Source organism: Tursiops truncatus, chromosome 20 (genome assembly GCF_011762595.2).
Source record: "Tursiops truncatus isolate mTurTru1 chromosome 20, mTurTru1.mat.Y, whole genome shotgun sequence".
NCBI classification, from domain to species: Eukaryota; Metazoa; Chordata; class Mammalia; order Artiodactyla; family Delphinidae; genus Tursiops; species Tursiops truncatus.
The window spans coordinates 43776511-43793589 of NC_047053.1; the positions used below are offsets into that span (position 1 = coordinate 43776511).

The 17079-nt window shown below is 54.8% G+C and overlaps 2 protein-coding genes across 14 annotated transcripts in view; both read right to left on the reverse strand.

The window, feature by feature from the left end:
* Positions 1-113: 113 nt before the first annotated feature.
* Positions 114-2604, reverse strand: LIMD2 (LIM domain containing 2). Of its 2 annotated transcripts, none has more exons than XM_033846842.2 (5): positions 2451-2604; positions 1562-1656; positions 1333-1377; positions 1114-1253; positions 114-1028 (listed from the first exon to the last, which is right to left on the reverse strand). In XM_033846842.2, the coding sequence occupies exons 2-5, from the start codon at positions 1601-1603 to the stop codon at positions 869-871; spliced, it is 387 nt and encodes a 128-aa protein (XP_033702733.1). In that variant the 5' UTR covers positions 1604-1656; positions 2451-2604; the 3' UTR covers positions 114-868. The 2 variants fall into 2 exon arrangements, with proteins under 2 accessions (XP_033702733.1, XP_033702735.1); XM_033846844.2 differs by lacking the exon at positions 2451-2604 and adding an exon at positions 2212-2427.
* Positions 2605-5118: 2514 nt separating this feature from the next.
* The window catches only part of STRADA (STE20 related adaptor alpha), a 29801-nt gene continuing 17840 nt past the window's right edge, over positions 5119-17079 (reverse strand). For 11 of the 12 annotated variants that reach the window (XM_033846837.2, XM_033846833.2, XM_033846835.2 and 8 more), the window contains 9 exons: positions 14407-14509; positions 13884-14005; positions 11972-12080; positions 11743-11866; positions 9988-10159; positions 9358-9462; positions 6656-6897; positions 6322-6364; positions 5119-6042 (listed from right to left, as the gene is read on the reverse strand). In XM_033846837.2, the coding sequence (XP_033702728.1) occupies positions 5890-6042; positions 6322-6364; positions 6656-6897; positions 9358-9462; positions 9988-10159; positions 11743-11866; positions 11972-12080; positions 13884-14005; positions 14407-14509 (1173 nt within the window). In that variant the 3' untranslated portion in view covers positions 5119-5889. The remainder of the gene's footprint in view (positions 6043-6321; positions 6365-6655; positions 6898-9357; positions 9463-9987; positions 10160-11742; positions 11867-11971; positions 12081-13883; positions 14006-14406; positions 14510-17079) is intronic. The other variant, XM_073798234.1, reaches the window with a different exon arrangement.

Genomic DNA, 17079 nt, shown 5'->3' on the forward strand with positions numbered 1-17079 from the left:
ATCAAGGCCAGGGGTGCTTTGGGCTGACCCTGTCCCCCTTCACTTCTGTGTGGTGACTCTGTATCCTTCCTGCCACAAAACCCCCCATCAGGCCACATAATACAGAGTCAGGATCTGTTGAAACGTGTTTAAAACAGGGTTGATTACAACAGTCAAAACCGGCAGAAATGGGAGAAGAGGGGAACGTGACCCTGCCAGCTCCCCACCAGTCTCTGTGGCTCTCAGCCTGGCCGGTGCTTTAGCTTCTGCTGCTTCCGTGGTGTGGGATGGTCCCAAGCCCTAATGGGCATGCCCTGCCTCGCCTGGGGGGGGGGGGGGGATGAGGAGGGCGGGGCTCTTCCACTTTCCCTCCCCTCCCCCACTGGGTCCTGGTGGGCATTTGGAGAGACCCAGCAGGGGGCATCCTGGCTCACCTTCCTGCAGTCTCCATGGCTCAGGACCAGGCTAAGGGCAGAGGTAGATGGGGAGATGTGGGGGCCACACAGGGCCCTGGGTGGCAGTGAGGGAGCTTGGGACCCTGAGGGGGGCATGCTGACTCCTTGCTGGAGAAAAGGCACCTAGATAGGGAAGCTGGGTTGGGGGGCCTTCCCAGGGGGCCGTGGGGTAAGGTGGGGTAGGCTGGAAGCAGCAGGAAGCGGGCTGGTGAGCAAAGCCCAGTCCTGGTTCCCTAACCCCCCCACCCACTGAGGGAGAAGGAAGGAATCCCGAAGCAGAGCCCTGCCCCCAAGACCCTCTGCCCGAGCAAGACGGCCTCATCCCCTTCCCACCCTGACCCCGCCGGGGCCCGGTCCAACCTCTCTCCCACCCTGCCCGCTGCCTGCTCCAGGCCCTCGACGGAAGGAGGAGGGAGTGGATGGTGAGAGGTGCCTCAGGCTGTCTTGGTGCCGGGGTCCACCTCCTTGTGGGCCCAGAGCTCCTTGTGCTGCTTCCGGCCGAAGCCTTCGTCGTAGTTGCCTTTGCTCTTAAACAGCTGCTGAAAGTGGGGTTTGCAGTAAAATTCTCCATGCAGCGCCGCGTAGCTGCCCAGGCTGTAGAAGCAGAACAGCTGCGCTCAGGTCGGGTCGGGTCGGGTCAGGTCAGGAAGGCCAGGGCGGGGGTAGGGCAAGGGCGCACCTGAGCTTGGTGTGGCAGTGCTTGCAGCAGAAGCAAGAGTTGTGGAAAATGAGCTTGTCGGCCACCAGCCGCTCCATGGGGTACACGGTCTTCTGGCAGGCAGTGCAGGTCTCCTTCACCTGGGCGCGAAGGCTGAAGGACTGTTTCGGGAGAGACCCCATCAGGGGCCTGACCAGCGACCAGCCCGCCCTCCCGCACACCCCAGCCTCAGGGCCCTACCTTGGAGCGCTGAACCGCGCTGCTGCCACTGCCACCTTTGGCTTCCTGAGGGAGAGGGCAGGCGGGGCAGGGTCAGCTGAGGAGGGCCCCAGACCATCACCAGCCCAGATCCCAGGGACAGTCAGGAGGAGGGGAAGGGAGACAGGCAAACACGCCGCTCAGCACGCCTTCACCCTCAGGCCAGACACCTGCGGGAATGGAGTGCCCTCCCACCCGGCTGAGCACCTACGTGGGGGGGGGTGGCCTGGGTGGCTCCTGCAGCCTGGAACATGGCTCGCTGGCGGCGATGGAGGCCCAGTGTGGAGCCGCGGCACCCGCTGGGTTCTGCAAGGGGAAGTCGGTTGAGAGGGCCCCACAAGCCCTTCCCCAGCCCGCAGGGTGGGGGTGGGGTGTTTACAGGCAAGGGGCTGGGGGACCGCGGTTGGGGCTTTCCCTAAGTCATTTCCTGTTGCTCTGGGTCTTGCCACTTCCGCCCCTCACCCACCTCCCCCTTGGCCCGCTCGTCCCCCACGCGGCTCCGCAGGGGGCAGGGGTCCCTGAGTGGAACCATGTGTCGGGGAAAGAACAGTTAGCTGGCAGTGACTAGGGGAGGGGCTCCGCGCAGCGGCCTGAGCGCTTCGCAAACCAGGACCCCGCCTGGTGCGAGGGGAGGTCAGGAGAGGGCGGGTCCTGGGGGGGGCGGGGGGGGCGCGGCCAGAATCCGCTGCCCCGGCCTGACCCCGGCCCGACCCTCCCCAGCTCGGGGCCGAGGCGCGGGGGCCCGGGCGCTCCTCGCTCGGCCGACCCAGCCCCTGGACAGCGCTCGCGGGCCGAGCCGCCCGCCCCGCCCGGCCGAGCCGCCGCCCGCGCGCCCCGCTCCTCCGTCCCGATCCCGCGTACCGGAACCCAGACCCGGGACTCCCGCGGGTCCAGCCGAGGAGACCTCGGCCCCGCCTCTGTCTGGAGGCCGGACCCGGAGGGCGGACGCTGGCCTCGGGGCCACGGGCGAGCGCGACGGGTGGAGGCGCTCGGCGTCGGGACCCCGTGGGCGGCGGCCCTCGCGCCCACAGCCCCGACCTGGGCCGCCCGGATTACGAGCGTGATGCCGGCCCCTCCCCTGGCCCGCCCGCGGGTCTCACCGGGCCCCGGCCTGGGCCGCGGGGCGGGGGTCGGTCTCCGGGGAACGCCTCGGGTGCGAGGAGTGCGCGGGCACGAGCTGCCGCCGCTGCCAGTGGTCCCCGAGCGGCCGCGGCCGCCGCCGCCTTATTACGGCACCGCCCCCGCCGGCCCCCGCCCCGCGCCCGCCCATTGGCTCCGCAGCGCCCGGAGCCGCCTCCGGGGCCCCGGCGCCGCCGCCGACCCCCTTTCTGCGCTTTGTCTTCCCCTTGCTCGGCGTCCCCCGCCTTTGTCTGCCCCCAGCGCCGACCCCGCTCTCCCAGCGCTCCGCACCGCCCCTCGGCCTTGGCGCCCACCATCCTCGCGAAACCGGCCGCCCCGTCGGCCCGCTCCGGACAGAGGCAGGGACCGGAGCTGGAGGACCCGCGCCGCAGGCCTCGGGCCAGGGGCGAGTCCAGGTGGAGCTGACTGGGGTCGCGGGACAAATGGCGCTCCCGACGAGGCCCTCGCGGCGGAAAACGATAACCCGGCGCGCCTTTCGCTGCCTCCATTTCCCCGCTCCGTGGGCCCTGCGGCACGAAGGACCCGCGGGGGCCGCCCCGGAGGCCCGCCCAGCGTCCCCGTGCGGCTCCCACGCCCCCTCGGGCGCCTCGTCCTCCCGCCGCCAGGGGCGCCTCGCGCGCCCATATGGCCGCCGAGGAAGATGGCAGGGGCGGCCGGGCACGCGGTCTGGCCACGCGAGGCTGCGAGGCCCGGCCCGCGCCGCAGAAGGGCCCCGGGGTCTCCGTGTTCGGTCAGCTTCGGCCACCAGCCCTCAGCGCCTTCTCTTGGCGCCCCGGAGAGAGGGAAACCGGGAGCCTGCGGCTGTGGTGCCCAGAGGCTGCCGTCCTAAAGCGCTTCTGTGGAGGGACTTTGTGGGCTTCGTCACCCCCGAACTCCCAGCCCCTGCCGGCACCCCCTTCAGGGAAAGAGATCTCCATCCTTGAAACAAGGAATCCTAGGTTCAACCAAACCTCATTTGACACAGGGAGCGAGGCCTGAAGATTTAAAGTGACTCGTTCAAGTAACAAAGCTGGAGCGGCAGGGCTGGCGTAAAAGGCCAGGCCTCCTGACTGCCCCCCTCCTCCCCCCGCCCCCCCAGGCCGAGCCGGCTGCCTGGGATTCTCCGGCACACGGCACTAAGGGTCCCAGGGAGCATCACTCACTTGTGGGGTAGAGCCTCAGCTCTGCGGGGAGCACAGGGAAGCCACCTCCCGGTCGCAGCTGGAAGCTGTTTCACGAAGCATAGCCCTAAGCATAGCTGCCGTGCGATGGCAGGAGTAGAACTAGTGGCTAAAGAGCGAGGCCCACAGCCTTGTCAGGAACAGAACAGCTCATCGTGCTCACCTGGCAGGACAGTGAGCGGGGCAGCAGGCATCCCCAGCCCCCGGGTGTTCCCTTGGCTCGCTCAGGGCACCCAGGCTGTGCTTCACTCTTCCCCTCAGCCTCCCTCCCTCTCCGGAGGAAGTTTTACGTTTGGGTTGAGCTGCAGCCCCCCGAACTCCCTGGATGGGGTGTGTGAGAACTTCTAAAACTGTTAACAGGCATCTTTACCAGACAAGCTTCCACACCTGTCGTCAGATGCTCAAAGGGGGCTATGGTGATGCAAGAAACGTGAAGCTCTCTGAGGCGCTTGGCTGGTGCCTCAGGCCCCCACAGAATCAGCCCTTGGGGCGCCTTGGCTGGTGCCTCAGGCCCCCACAGAATCAGCCCTTGGGGCGCCGACAGCAAGGTGGAGCAAGCAGATCAGAGGGAAAAAAAACAAGCTGCCGAGGGTGTTAAGAAAAGGGAACTTGAGGTTTAAAAAAAAAAAAAACGAGCTGGCAAGAGGGCTGGAAATAAATGTGACCTGGCCTTCTCACTCCCTCCGTTTCAGGTTTCCCCACGCCCTCCCGGCTGGTGCGAGTCCCTTCCCCTCAACCCCTGTAACTGCCCAGGGGAAGAGGTTTTCTATTTTTCTTTTTAAAACTGATGTTACAATTTCTGAGGAAAGGGAAAGTGAGGGCATTTCATGGGTTAAAGCAGCTACAGGGAAGAGGGAGGGGCACTTCCTTGATCTGACATTTGAAGTACTCAGGCTAGAGAGGGGCACCCACCTGGGGAGACTGGTGGGGGAAGGGGCCCGGCTGGGGGGCGCGTGCAGGCTGGGACGCACACGCAGGAGCCCGAGGTGAGAATCACCCCCTGGCCTGGACTCTCTGGCTGCCAGCCAGGACGACAGGAAGGGCGGGGGCCGGGTCTTAGGTTACCTGCTCTTTGAGTATGAGTCCCAACGGTGAGGAGACACTGAGTCCTGTTCCAAAACAACCCCGTCCACCGCCTTTCCTGACAAAAGTGAGCCTCTTCTGCCTGGGCTCCAGTGGCCCAGAAGTGGTCCTGCAGAGAGGCCGGTCTCCAGCGCTCAGACCTTTCCAGCCCCAAAGCAGTTTGATGGCCACAGGCTAAAATTAATCGTCTCAACGTTAGATAGTTAAGAGACAAATCCATTATGGGTTTTAAAAGAAACGTGTGCTGTGAGGCTGTCTAGCTAAAGAAGGAAGTCACCGCTGTGCTTCCACAAGCACTCGTGGGACCACTCAGATGGCAGAACCGGGGGTGGAATGACTCGCGTCCGAGCCTGCATGGCCAACACACAACAATGTCACTCTCCAGTGGATTCTCTGGAACTTTTAATTTGTTCTGGCGATGAAACCAACACTGCATAAGGACTCAGGCCCTCAGGTTAGGCAAAAATTATGGCCCTTGGAGGAAGCACCAAGGCGGCCAGCAGGAGTCGGTGAGATGGACCCTTCGTGGGAAAGGAATGAGCTACAAAGATGAACCAAGGGAAGGTGTCAGGTGTCAGGGCCCAAGCAAAAAGGGGGAGGAGGACGGACTGCCCTAGCCTTAAGCTAGTGCTTATAAAGAAACAATACCCTTGCCTTCAGTTATCAGGGAGAGGTCCGAGGGGAGGGGAGTCTTATTGCTTGCCCCTCTGGACCTATAGGATCTGAGAGCAGGGGAGAAGGACGCAACTAGGCTGGTAGGAGAGCCAGAGTGGGAAGAAGTCGCACAGTTCCCTGGGTGGGTGAGTCAAACCCTGGCCTTGGACTTCAGCCGCCACAGCCAGAAGAGCATCTATTCCTTCTGAAGAGGTCAGGTCACCTGAGCTCACAGGACTGGGAACGTCAGCTTTCCGGCCCCTCCCAATCCCTGGTTGTTGGGATTCCCTCGTGTCTCAAAAGCCTTTGGAGCAGTAAAAAAAAAAAAAAAAAGTTTCCTTCCAGGAATTTCTTTCCCAGTCAGTAAGCAGCCAACACTCCTGGCAGAAATGTCCTTTCTGCTCAATCTGCCCCCAGGAGGGTGGGAGAGCAGCCAGCCCTCAGGAAGCGTCCCGGAGGCTCACGCAGCCTGGGATGGAGAATGTGCACCTTCTTCAGAGGCTCAGAACTCCCAGTCGTCCACCTCCAGCTCTTCCAGGTTTGTTACCAGGCCAAAGATTGCACTGTGATCCTGAGACTGGCTGCCTTCAAAACTGGTGATGGGGGTGACAGGACGAAGTAACTCCGGCAGAGCCTCTGAGGCACGTCGCTTGATCTGGGGGAGGAGAGAGAGTTGGGGGTGGATGCTGTTGCTTTGAGTCTCAGGACATCATGGGGCAAGGGACCACGGCCCAGGGACAGATGGGCTGTTGGAGCCACGAGTCTCTGGGAGGAAGGAGCAGCGCCTTTAAGGGGCTTTGGAAACATGGTCATTTCTCTGATTTGAACGGAGGAGGAGAGAATATCTAAAGACCCCAAAGCTAAGGGGACTGAGGGTGGTTGGAACCACAGGCAAGAAAAAGAACCAGGGAGCCTTGGGAAAGTGCTACTGTACCTGCTTGAAGAAAGAATGGTTCAGGAGGGTGCTAGCACTTGGTCTGTAGAGGAAGGGGAGGAGAGACCAGCATCAGCCCTGTGCCCGGATTTCCCCAGTCCTGCTGCTTCTACCTTACCCTCAAGTGCCCCCTCTCCTTCCTTCAGCTCACCAAGAAACAACAGCCAGAGCTACCCAGGCTGGCTTCCTAGCAAACCCCTCCTGCCGAGGGGGCTCTGGACTCGTCCCAGGAACCCAGACTTTTACAGGACAGAGGCATCCTCTCAAACCCAGCCTTGCACTCCAGAGCCCCCTGGGCTCCCCACAAAGCCCACTCCCAGCCCAGCAGACATACCTTACATCCGGGTTGCGCTGAAGGCACTGCTCCACAAAGTGGTGGAAGTGGGGTGAGAAGGTGCGGTGATAGGGGTGGGACGGCGTGTCGCCATTGGAGGTCCTGGGGGGGCTGGGGGCCAGGCTCTCACTCAGGCCAGAGTTGGCCGCTGAGCGCGAGGTGCTCATGGTCAGCTCCTCGGCAGGGATGGTGCTGGTGTCCAGCAGGCAGGGTACGGTGCCGTTCAGCTTCTCCAGCAGCATCTGGGGAGGACAGAGCCAGGGGCTAGGCTGGAGGGGGCCCCTGGAAGGCCTATAGAGTTTCTTCACAAGTATACTTTCCCCAACACATGAGTGATTCGGGAGAAGTAAAGAAAGAAGTGGAAAAAGTCTGACTTTTCCAAAGGACTGGCAGCCACACCCTAGCAAGGCCAAACTGACAATGAGGACTGCAAAGGAGTACCCGCCTCCGCCGTGGTTGGAAGGCAGGGGCTTGCAGTCTCTCCCCCTTCGTAAGGCATCAGATCCTTCCAACTGTAGAGCCCTCACCCTAGGGTCAAGGTGGCAGCCAGGTCCTTTCTTTAAAGCCCAGCCCCAGTGTGCCATGCCCAGGTGGGTCCGATGGGGTTCATTCTGGCCGACTGTCACTGCAGCGGGCTGCACAGCAGCAGTGCACCCAGGGGCGGGCTAGGCAGCTGTTCCGAAGTCCTCAGACTCCACACATGTAAAAGCAGCCCACCTTGGGGACTGCTGTCCTCATGGACCTCGTGAGCTGTTCAAGGCAGAAACCTGGAAATCCTTCTAGAGCTGTGCTGTCCAATATGGGAGCCACCAGCCACATGTAGCCATATATATATATATATAGAGAGAGAGAGAGAGAGAGAGAGAGAGAGAGAGAGAGAGAGAGGGAGACAGAGAGAGAGAGACAGACAGAGACAGAGACAGAGATTTTTTTTGGTTGCTCTTGGCCATGCCACTTGGCTTGCAGGATCTCAGTTCCCTGACCAGGGCTTGAACCTGGGCCCCAGCAGTGAAAGCACTGAGTCCTAACCACTGCACTGCCAGGGAACTCCCATAGCTATTTATCTTTACTTAAATTCAGCTTAAAATCCAGTCCTCAATCTCGCGGGCCACAGTGCTCCACAGCCACAGGTGACTAGTGGCGGCCACGCTGGACAGCCCAGGTACAGAACATTTCCATCACCTCAGGAGGTTCTCCTGGGCACTGCTGTTTCTGCATCCATACCTTGTTTACCTAAAAATGGCCTTTTAAGTCTTTCCTGAGCATCCGTTTCTGTCTTACTTAGACTTCCTAGACTCCTTACCTAGATAGATTTCCATACCCTCCTAACTAGTCTGCCAGAACTAATCCATCTGCGAGAGTCATCTTTATAAAATATGTATCTGATGCTATCACTCCTTCAGCAATTCTCCACATGCTTTGGGACAGAAACCAAACACCCTGGCGTGGCACACAAGCAAAGTCCTTTGTGATCTGCCCTTGCTTCCTTCTCCAACCACGTCACCTAGCAGCCCCCCAGAAGCACCCGTACTTCAGCCATTTACAACTACCTGCTCTTCCCAGATCCTGTTTTTTTTTTTTTTTTTTTTTTTTTTTTGCGGTACGCGGGCCTCTCACTGTTGTGGCCTCTCCCGTTGCAAAACACAGGCTCTGGACGTGCAGGCTCAGCGGCCATGGCTCACGGGCCCAGCCAATCTGTGGCATGTGGGATCTTCCCGGACCGGGGCACGAACCCACGTCCCCTGCATCGGCAGGCGGACTCTCAACCATTGCGCCACCAGGGAAACCCCGGTCCTGTTCTTTCTTGACTCTGGGTCTTTGCACATGCTGCTCCCTCTGCCGAAAAGAGTTTCCTTCCAGTTCCCATTCTTCACACAGTTAATTCCTATTTGCCTTCAAGTCTCAAGGGTCACCTCCTCCCAGAAGCCTTCCCAGATCCCCTCCTCTAGAGCTACCCTGTGGCCGTTCTCTAGCTCCTCCTCTCCCCACAGGGCAAGCAGTCTGTGGGTTCTGGGAGAGGCTGACTCAGAGCCTACACGCCCGCCCTCACCCCCTCTCAGGTCTAGATCATGCTCCAGGTACTTGGGACCCAGGTAATCCTTGCCCAAATGACCCAAGTCCACTTCCTGGACTTGATAAGACCTGGATAACCCTCTTCCCTGGGTCTGTCTCCAAGGGTAGACGATGCCACTGGCTGCATGTATACCTAGAAGCCAAGGGCGGTGGTTAAAAGGGGCATGAACAGAAGCAGAACGTGCAGGCTGGAGGTTGCAAAGGTATTGACTGGAACGTGGTAGCACAGAACCTGAGAAGTCTAAGAATTCTAAATTAGAAACTGGTCTTCCAGGTATATGGATCAAGTTAAGAATATAGAACATATTTTATACATCTATAAAACTTTGTTAGCTTAATTTATATGTTTTAAATAGACACCTGGTGTGTGGGCTCCAGGCCTGAAATTGTGAGCCCACACCCGCCCCCCGCCCCCCCCCGCCCGGGCTCCATTACCACCACAGTTACCACTGACAGAAGTAAACAGTTACACAACTATCTCCCCACTGGTGGGGCTCTTGAAGGAAAGAACTGGGTCTTTCATCTTAATATCCCAGGCTGGTGTCCTGCGTGTGGCGGTTCCTCATCAAGTGTTTGTGGAAGGCAGACAGGCAGGAAGGCAGAAGGAAGCCCCTGGGCTGCAGGCTCACCTGGGTGGCAGGCATATCCTTAAAGGGGACGTGGCCATTGGCTAGTTCACAGGCCGTGATTCCCACACTGTAGATGTCAGACTTGGCATCGTAACCCTGAAGATTCTAAATCAGGAGAAAAGAGCCACAGGTCACTCCACACTGTAGCCTTGGCCATTGTTCTTAGAGAAAGAAGCGAGTGGAGCAAAAACCGGGGAGAGGAAAAGAAGGCCTGTCCCCAAATCGGGACCGGCTGCGGAGACTTTCCTCGCCTGTACTACTGAGGGGTCACTGCTGTTTTAGAAGGAACGAATGCCTTGCTGATGCTCTGTGGCAGCAGGAGGACGTGCTCCTGCTTAGGACAGGGATGTAGAGAGCGCCAAACATTTCCCAAACGCTCTTCTTCCCAGGAAATGGCAGCATCTTTGAAGGGAGCCTCAGGCGCAGCTTGGGACCCTCCCCAGGTGGGGGGGGGGGAACGAGATCAGCTGCTAAGGGCGTGGAACACCCGCGCGAGAAGCGTCCCAGTTCCACCTGCCACCAGGGAATCCCTCCCTCTGGGAACCCCCATCCCCGGAAATTCCTGAAGGCCTCCTTGGGGAATCACGAGCTGGTGGGGAATGGGGGCCCCTTGAGACCCAGTTCACAGACCTGCTGGAGGACCTCTGGGCTGAGCCACGGCAGAACCTTGATACTGTACTTGGGGAAGTCGTGGACCACACGCTGCCGCTGCCCATGGCTGATCATGCTGAGGTTGCTGCGTAAGCCAGACAGGTAGACCTTCCCATCCGCTGAGATCAGAACATGGCTGGCCTTGACACTCCTGGGGGGCGGGGAGGGGGTCACGGGGCAGCAGGAGCCCCTCACACCACAAACCTTTGTCTTCACACACTAGACCCAGTCAGCCCTCTCCCCTGGCAGGTGTGTGTGTGTACTATACGCATATACATCACATATATATACACGAACACGCATTTTTATGAAAATTTTCAAACATACACAAAAAGAAAAAATAGCATGACCCCATTTACATGTCACCAGACTTTAAAACTTATTTATGTTTTGTTAAAGTTCTCTTTTATGCTTACAGACCACTGCTTCCTCTACCATCTACTGCCTTTAATCTGTACGTTCTGTTTGTAGGTATTCTCGAAAGTGTATTGTTTTTTCTCATGTGGTTTCTATTGACCTAATGGTACTGTGCTATGCAGCCCATTCTTCAGTGTAATGTTTCCAAGACCCATCTGTGCTGCCAACTGTATACACCTAATTGTTGCTTCTAAATGCCACCTGCACTCTGGGGTGGGGTCTAACACTTACTAATCCATTCTTCCAGGAAGGACACTCGTGCTGCCTCTCATCACCACAAATATGAACAAAGATGTCCACATACATGTCCCCTGATGGGCCTGTGGGAGGGTTTCTTTGGGGTATGCACCCAGAGGCAGCACCGATGGTCCTGGTTCTAAGTGACTCCGACTGGCTGTGTTGGGCCACCTTCCACTACCCGGACAGGAGACCCACCTCTTCACCGCACTGGTCCTCACCCAGCCTCTGAATTACAGCCAGTCCCACGGGTAGAAGGTGACATCCTCCTGTTTTAACTTGATTTTCTGATTCTTGCTAGACTTGAGTGTCTGTTCATATGACCATTAGTCTTTCAGGTTTTCTTTTATAAACTCCACATCCTTTGCTCATCTTTCTGTTGCTCTGCTATCCTTTTCTTATTGAATCACAAAATTTCCTTGTTACTAATCTCCTGTGTGTTTTAGACAAAACTAACACCTTCCACGCTGTAACTCCTTTCTTAACTTTGTTCCTGGTGTCCTGTATTGGAGAGGAAGTTTTAATCTTGATATTATCAATTCCATCCATTTTTTGCCTTGTTTTGTGCATGTAAAACATTTAGAAGTTATGCCTCAGGTCATGAAAATATTTCCTCGCGTTTCCTTCTATCTAAGTCTATCGTTCCCATGTAGGCCTTTAATCTATCTGAAGTGCTCCTTTGTATGTGGAGTTAGGTAGGGGTCCTAGTTTTATTATCTCCCCTACCACGAGCCGCTTTTCTGGACACCATCTACAGAGCAGTCTGTCTTCTCCCGAGCCTCCCAGCATAGGGCTGACTCCAGGGCACACCCCAGTATGGGTGCTCCAAGGAAGGAGAAGGTGGGGTGCAGAGGCCCACGTCAGGTGTTCCCCTCGTACTCGGGACCAAGCTGCTCGGTAAAGAGAAAGTCAGTAGCTTTAGCGCTGACAGGGTAAATGCTCTGCCCTCCCAGCAGAGGCAAGGGCAGGATTTGACCCTTGCTTTAAACTCTGGCTTCACTAGCTTCAGTCAACCTTTACTCGAGGGCTCGTGGGCCCAGATACCACTCTTATAAAGGGTTAACAGGCCCAAGAAAGCACCTGTGCACGTATCCCATGTGGTGGATGTAGTCCAGGGCCTTGAGCGCCCCCTGCAGTATGTAAGCAATCGTCAGCTCATTCATGCCGTCCGTGAAGTGTGTGCAGATGAGGTCCTTTGCAGAGCCTGAGGGAGAGGATCGTGGGGACGGAGCACAGGGTGACAGCACGTGAGCAAGCTGACAGCAGAGTTCTTAGAACCCATCCCTGCCAGGACACCTTCCCCACTCACCATATGCCATGAATGATGTGACAACCCACAGCTCATTGTCTGCGATAAAGGTGGCTCGATATGGCAGGATATTGGGATGGCTGAAGAGCTTAGAGACATGGAGCTCCCCCTGAAAGCAATGGTGAGCTGCAGTCAGAACCAAGGGGCCCCGAGGAGGACGCTCAACATGAAGGTGGCAGCACGAATAATACGGGGACCTAGGCCTCCCTGCGTGCCCTGCTCAGAATCCTGGGAGCAGCCCGAGCAGGTGCCACCAGTATGAAAGGAACCAGGCTCTGCCATCTCAGCAGGGAAGCCAGCCCTCCTTCGCCAGCTTCTGCCTAACTTGGGCTCTGCCAGCCAATCCTAAAGCACCTCGAGAAACCATTCCCTGCCAACAGGGAAACTGCTAACACCACAGCAGAGGGTCACAGTGCACCACCTCGGAGGCCATGAAAACAAACTGCCTACTGCAGACTTAGGAAGTTATAAGCTTAGCTCAACTTCAAGGGCCGAGGCACAGAACTCCTCTTTAAGATAAGAAAACAAGGACTTCCCTGGTGGTGCAGTGGTTAAGAATCTGCCTGCCAATGCAGGGGACACTGCTTCGATCCTTGGTCTGGGAAGACCCCACACGCCGTGGAGCAACTAAGCCCACGCGCCACAACTACTGAGCCTACGCTCTAGAGCCCGCGAACCACAACTACTGAAGCCCGCGCGCCTAGAGCCCGTGCTCCGCAACAAGACAAGAAACCACAATGAGGAGCCCGCGCACCGCAAGGAAGAGTAGCCCCACTCGCTGCAACTAGAGAAAGCCAGCACGCAGCAACAAAGACCCCAAAAATTTTTAAATTAAAAAAAAAAGATAAAACAAATAAGTGTTTTCCTATTATAAAGGAAAATGTTGTTAGCAATAGAAACACGGAAAGAAAGCATTAAAGAACAAACAACAACTACTAAACATTAGAATAGATTTCTCCAGCGACCTCAGGCTGAGAGCTCCCTTCCTCAGAAGCAGCTATGAAAAGCGTAAGACCGATGGAATTTTAAAATAAATTTGGACAAAAGATGTGAAAAAAAATTTGGACAAAAGAACTACAGCAACTCCAGGGTCCTGGCCTCTGGGAAATGAGCCAAGGTCAAATAGGCAGCAGCACCTTCTGCCTGTCCACGGCTGTACGGGATAAAGACAAGAATCACAAAGCTCAAATGTGCTCTAGAACAAACTCAGGTAAGTTTTTTCCCAAATAACTGAGCTGGGACTGACATTCTGTTCCATCCTCAGACCCCAAAACTACTCTGAACACATGAACTGGTATTGGAGCACTGTCAGATAAGCGTGAGTTCAGAAAAACATTGTAATTGAAGAAGGGGGAGGGGCTGCAGCCAACTGTACTGAGAATACACTGAGCCAGGCCCTAAATCTAGGGAGTTCCCAGGGCAAGCCTTCATCCCCAGGCACTTACTAGACCTGCAGTGTCTCCCAGTTTAACAAGAGGGCAGCTACTTGCTTCTCCAGAAGAAAGGAACCTCAGGCAAACAGGACACTAAGAGTCGGAAGACGGTCGCCCGTGGCCAGGCGAGCTGCCCCGCACCTGGAAAGAGACTGTCTGGGTGTGAAGCCTGCCTCTGCCACTTACTAGTGTGAGCGACCAGGGGCGAGTTACTTAGCCTCTCTGAATAATAAATACGTGAATAAATGAGTCACAGGAGGATCTGGTGAAGAAGAGGGGAATATAAATTGGGCTGAGCAGTGTTACAGAACCCTTAATGCCAAATGCCCAAGATTCTTCACCAAGAGCTTCCGTAACTTCCTGGCTTGGTCTACCTTCGTTTCCCGCCAGCTGTTTCAGAAGACAGATGTAAAGATGCCTTGTGGTTACTGCTGGAACTAAGAGCCCTCCCTCCAAGTGTCACATTCACGTTCGATTACCTGCAAGAATGTCACCATCTCATTGGAACAAGCTTCTAGGTTAATCCTTCGTACTGTCACATACTCTCCCGCTGGTTTGTACCTTGCTAGGTTCACTGTCATCAGGTCCTCAAATCCTTTGCCTAAAAGAAAAGGGAAATGCCATAAACAGGGACGAGAGCAACACAGGTTTTCATCTTCCTTAAAGAGACTTGATTTTAAAAGAAAATTCAAGTTAAAACTTTCATTTCTGTTATTTCTTGATTTTTCTTCCATCAGTTCCTTCTCAGCCAACTATTCTAACTGACTATGGCCCAGGACACCAGAAGTGTACAGCCCAAAAGGAAAAATTGAAAAGAGCTTCTCTCCTGGAAACATGATCTCTTCCCCTACACTTGGAAGAAGAAAACCATAGAAGAACCACAAAAGCCAGTTTTGTCTCCACGAATCCTGCCAACTGGCTGACAGCTTCTGGCACACATTCACCCGAGGATGCTGAGACGGCTGCCATGATTCCCTGGAGCATGACAGTCCTGGACATTACCTATAACGGTGAGCAGCTCATAACACCCTCCCTCCGGCAGAAAGCTACTCATGATCTCCTGTTTAGAAAAGGATGCTATCGACTCTGCGCTCGCCTCATTGGTCTAAAGAAAAAGAAAAACAGGTTAGTAAGAGGAACTTGGGGACGGGATGAGAGTGGGGAGATGGTAATTCAGACCCACAAGGAGACTGGCATGTAAACAAACATACAAACTCTGACCCTGGAGCAAAGAAACAGTTCCAGCCCTACTTGATGAGAAATAGAAAGTAAAGCATCAGCTGTTCAATGCAGTCACTGGCACTAATATCAGAGCAAGCGTGAGCGCTATCTACGAGTGGGGGTGGGGACAAGGGCCAGCTCTAGTCAACACTTGGTTTGCTTGTCCTTCCCAACAGCTGGCTCATTTGCTAAAAACTATGAAATTCTTACTTGGGAAAGGATGTCTGGAGAAAGGCACATTTAGAAAAGAGAAGGGGAATGGAGAGGTGGGGTTTCTCTTGAATTTCCTGCTGCATTAGGGTCCTTTTTTTTTTTTTTTTGGCTGCGTTGGGTATTTGTTGCTGTGCGCGGGCTTTCTCTAGTTGTGTCGGGCAGGGGCTACTCTTCCTTGCGGTGCGCAGGCTTCTCATTGCGGCGGCTTCTCTCGTTGCAGAGCATGGGCTCTAGGCTCATGGGCTTCAGTAGTTGTGGCACGTGGGCTCAGTAGTTGTGGCGCATGGGCTTAGTTGCTCCACAGCATGTGGGATCTTGCCGGACCAGGGTTCGAACCCGTGTCCCCTGCATTGGCAGGCGGATTCTTAACCACTGCGCCACCAGGTAAGTCCCTAGGGTCCTATTTTTAAGGTCCTGACTAAAAAAACCCAAAGATCAGATGTTGAATCTTGCTATAGGCAAAATGTGGCCATAAGAGGCCCCCTTGTTAGCAAACCAAGAGGCCAGACCAATCATTCCCTGACATTTCCAAGTGAAGCCAGAAAACAGCTAACACACTGGGCTGCAGGCAGGGAACAGAGCTGTCAGGTCTCAGCCATCATCCCAGGCAGCAGAAGTGACCTGCTCCCTCGTCCCTGTGCACCCAGGCTGCAAATGAAGCTGGATTCCAGCCATTTAGGATGTGGGTGTCACATGTGAGGTCCTGATGGAAAAGTGCCCGGCAAAATACATGGCAGGCCAATGGCTCTTCCTTCAGTTTAATAGGTTCAGTTTCCTTCTTCCAAACCTAAATTTATTTGTACGATTTAGGGACTGTGAGTAGTTTTCTTTCTTTGGGATCCTCTTTCTTGAGATGTATGTCTAACTGAAACAAAGAGCCTTAGGCCAGCTCACATGTCATATGCTGCGTTCCTAAACCTGCCCTCTGATTAGGAAAAGGTCTTTGAATACACGAAGGCTCTTGGCTCAGCACGAGACAGAAAAGTGCTGGATTCGCGAATATTCTGACGTGCTGGTATCACCTTGGGGTGGGGGTGGGGTGCCTGATGTTTGAAACACATCTGGTTTCAAAACAGTTGATGCTGCCAGTGACGAAAGAAACCAAATGGGGTTTTACCTCCAGCACCACTTAACGTTAAGAGGAGCCCAGTCAAGCAGAATTGAGCCCTGTTAGCAAATCCCAGTTCCAACTTAATCAACTTTCTATTTCTAAGATTCACCTATATTGTTGTATTTAGCCATATTGTATAATGCTCATCTTGTGAACATACCTCAATTTATCCTTCCAATGCTAAGGGGCTTTTGCAGTTACTTTTCATTCTGCTATTATGAACTGTGCTGCTACAAACACACTTGAATGTGTTTCTTGACACATAAATGCAGGAGTTACACTAAAGCTTACACCTAGGAGTGGAACTGGAGGTCACAGAGTATATGAACATTCGACTTTAGAAAAAAATGCCAAACGGTTTTCCACAATGGTTATATCAATTTACATTCCCGCCAGCGATACATGTATGTTCTTGTTGATCCATCTTTTCCCCAACACTTGGTATATTCAGACTTCATTTCTGCCAGTCTCATTGTGGGTCTGATTTACATTTCCGAGTGCTAATGAAGTTGAGCATCTTTTCATGCATTTATTGGCTACGTGGGTTTTCTCCAGAGTGAAAATGCCTATTTCTGTCTCTTGTCCACTTTTCTACCTAGTTGTTTTAATGCAGGATTTCCCCAAAGGAGGCCCCATGGAACACAGATCCTGCCAGTTAACGCATGAAAGAAGTTTACACGTCCAATTAAGTTACAAAATGCAGCACTCTCCTTCTCATGGACAACCACAAGCGGTACTCCCATATTAAGGGCTTTGAGAAGTTCTGTAATTTGACAAAGTATAACTTCGTTTAACCTAACATTTCCCAAAGATACCTGTCCAGAGAAGTCTTTTTGTGCCTAACATCCGTTAAATTTGGGGGAAGATGATTTGGGAAAGGCTATTTTAAGTAAAATATATGGTATAATGTGAAGACTCGAGGCTTAGGGGCCAGGGATAGGCAGAACTTGAACTCAGTCTATCCCTTGCTCTGTGACCCTGGGCAGGTCCCTCTAAGCCCTGAGATCTTCATCATCTCATCCGTGGAACAATCCCCACTTCATAGGGTTGTTGTGACTATGAAATGAGATAAAATATATAAAGAGCTTAGCACGACTTGGTGTATCACAGGTATTCAATAAATATGAATT

What these genes read in the sequence shown, in the direction of transcription:
- LIMD2 (XM_033846842.2), bottom strand. Translation starts at nt 1,603, where the DNA reads ATGTTCCAGGCTGCAGGAGCCACCCAGGCCACCCCCCCCCAC. An exon ending in CCCAGGCCACCCCCCCCCAC is followed by an intron (nt 1,378 to 1,561) that starts GTAGGTGCTCAG and finishes CCTCTCCCTCAG; the next exon opens with GAAGCCAAAGGTGGCAGTGG. An exon ending in GCGCGGTTCAGCGCTCCAAG is followed by an intron (nt 1,254 to 1,332) that starts GTAGGGCCCTGA and finishes CTCCCGAAACAG; the next exon opens with TCCTTCAGCCTTCGCGCCCA.